Source organism: Citrus clementina, unplaced genomic scaffold (assembly GCF_000493195.1).
Source record: "Citrus clementina cultivar Clemenules unplaced genomic scaffold, Citrus_clementina_v1.0 scaffold_5, whole genome shotgun sequence".
Lineage (NCBI taxonomy): Eukaryota > Viridiplantae > Streptophyta > Magnoliopsida > Sapindales > Rutaceae > Citrus > Citrus x clementina.
The window spans coordinates 19,466,264-19,468,781 of record NW_006262201.1 but is presented as its reverse complement, the minus strand read 5'-3'; the positions used below and the strand labels follow the sequence as shown (position 1 = coordinate 19,468,781).

Sequence of the window (2,518 nt, the reverse complement as noted above, 5' to 3'; positions counted from 1 at the left end):
ATTATTCACATATAAGTCCAACGTTGGATTAAGGATCAAAATGGTCATCAATGTTTATCAATATGATTGTAATGCTTATAAATATGATTGTCATGTAATCAAAGACAAGATTCCTATACTTGGTTGTTACATGTTTTTCTATAGGATAGGAAAATGAAATGTGATATGTTAATCCTGCTAATTTATATAGTGCCCTTGTAAAAAAGAGACACCTAGCACGCTTCGTCACTTGAAAGCCTTCGAGATCTAAGTCTACTATGAGTCCATTTGGAATTTCTTTTGAGAGGTTTAAAAGTGATTTTGAAAATTTAAAAGCTAATTTTAGTGTTTGGTAAAACAAATTTAAAATCACTTTTGTCAAAAAAATCAGCCATTCCTACAGCTGATTTTGAAAAAAAGAGAATGAGTAACTTTTAGATTTAGATTTTGAGAATCAATTTTATCCTTTGATACAATTTCATAAATATCCTTAAAATTATTATCTAAACCCAAAAATATTCTTATTCAAATTGGAAAAAAATCAATCTTTTAATAAATTTTTATTATAATTCATTAATACAAATTTGTTAATATCAATTTGTTGGTCGAATTATTATTAAATTTGTTTCACTATATTATAAATTTAATTATCAATTGTTTTAAGATAAAAAATAAAAATAAAATCAATATATTATAAATTTTATTTTTAGTAAAAATTATTATACTACACAATTAAAAAGATTATATGTACATGTTTTTATATATATAAGTAAATTTTATCCTATTATCTTACATTATATACATTTTGCTCATTTGTTTTCAATAGTAAAATTTACCAAACGTCCATAACTGCTTTCAAAACTCACAGTACTTCTGAAAATAAAATTTATCAAAAACTTAATTGATTCTCTTCTTAACTAATTATTTCTACAGTATAACTAACAACAATTATTTTAAAAGTTATAGCATTCCCAAACCGACTCTACGTGAAACGTCAAAATTTGCTAGGTTTGATCTTGTTTGATCTGTACATAACTGGAATCTTGACAACTCCATGTACGTATATTAAATAGTGAGAGCTTTTTTTTTTTAATAATTATTTTATTTTATTTTTACCTAATGTGTGTGAAGATTGAGTCTACCGTGCATGTGAATCTCCTTAATTAGTATTATTCTATCATCTACCAAGAGACAATTGGAATATGGACAACTTAATTAACGATGTCTACTTTTTGAATTGCATTCAAGTCTCTATTATTGGCATTATGTGTCTAACACTTGATAAATAGGTTTTACAATAAGATTAATTTTTTACTCTTAAAATTAATTAACCCATTTACATGTTAAATCATTGACTTCTGATATTAAAAAATAAAATGGAAACACTTGAGGTATTCCAGAATATATCACATAATACTTTGCGTTTGTATTCAAAATTATATGATTGCAGTAATGTACAAGTATAATTTTGATGTACAAGTATGAATTCGGTATAAACATTTTGTAATCTAATTGTTGAGGATGTTGAGAAGGGAGACTCGAGCTTTGATCAAACGCATAGACAATGATTTGAGTCTCTTCTTCAAGATCTTGAATGCTGGACTCCAATTCTTTCAGCTGGTTTTGCAAGCAAAAGATGTTATCAGATTTAATAGCCTTGTGATCAACGAGTGCAGCATCCATCTTCACAAACTCATTAATGTCTTTTTCATCTTCTTCGCATGCTGTTCTTTTGGGGCGGATTAGTTTTGAAACCAGTGAGAAGCCGCCTAGCATTGATCGAATCCTTGGCCCCGAGATAAGGGACAGTAAGGATTCAAATATAGTGAAGGTGACCTCTTCAATCTCTTTCAACATGCTAACATGTCTCTCACTGATTGGAGATGAGCATTTGTTTTCCATGCCTTTCAAATTCCCCACGGCCTTATGGATTGTCTTTTCACCGCCTTCCTGGAGGCTAAGTATTTCTTAATCTCACTTGTAAGCTCAGTTTCATTGCCCTTTTGTCTGCGCAAAACTGATTGAAGTCCTTGTACGGATTCCTTAGATTGCAGCAATGCATTCTGAGCAATGCTGCAAGTATCCAAGATCCTCAAAGATCCATTCAACAGCTCATCAACCAATTTCCTGTTACCGGCTTGCAATAAAGCTTGTTGAATGAGGGGCAATTGAAGGATTTTATCAACACAATCATGTAAATCTTGAAGGCCGTTTATGTTGTGGCCTATAGTTGAAGCAGTTTGAGAAGACCTTAATCTGCTCAAAGTCTCTTCAACTTCTGAAGTGAATGGGTGTGATTTAGTCGGCAAACTGTTTGATCGAGCGTGGAAAGAGGTTGCCATTTTTTCTCTTGCTGTGAATGAGAGAGCCTAGAAGTTGAAATAATATTTTGCCTTTATTTGATAACCAAATGCGCATTATTTATATCAGTAGATGAGGGGGACAAGAGGAATCCCTACTCCTTTTAAATGTCAACAGCAACATGCTTTCGATCCTGATCTAAACTTTTATCAGCTAATTTTGACATTGTCTCCTCCCA

The 2,518-nt window shown here is 31.0% G+C and overlaps 1 protein-coding gene across 1 annotated transcript; it reads right to left on the bottom strand.

Moving 5' to 3' along the window:
* Window positions 1–1,886: 1,886 nt before the first annotated feature.
* LOC112098014 lies at window positions 1,887–2,321 on the bottom strand. The gene has a single exon (XM_024183609.1). It carries the CDS (start codon window positions 2,319–2,321, stop codon window positions 1,887–1,889), a length of 435 nt encoding a protein of 144 aa, XP_024039377.1.
* Between the last annotated feature and the right edge of the window lie 197 nt (window positions 2,322–2,518).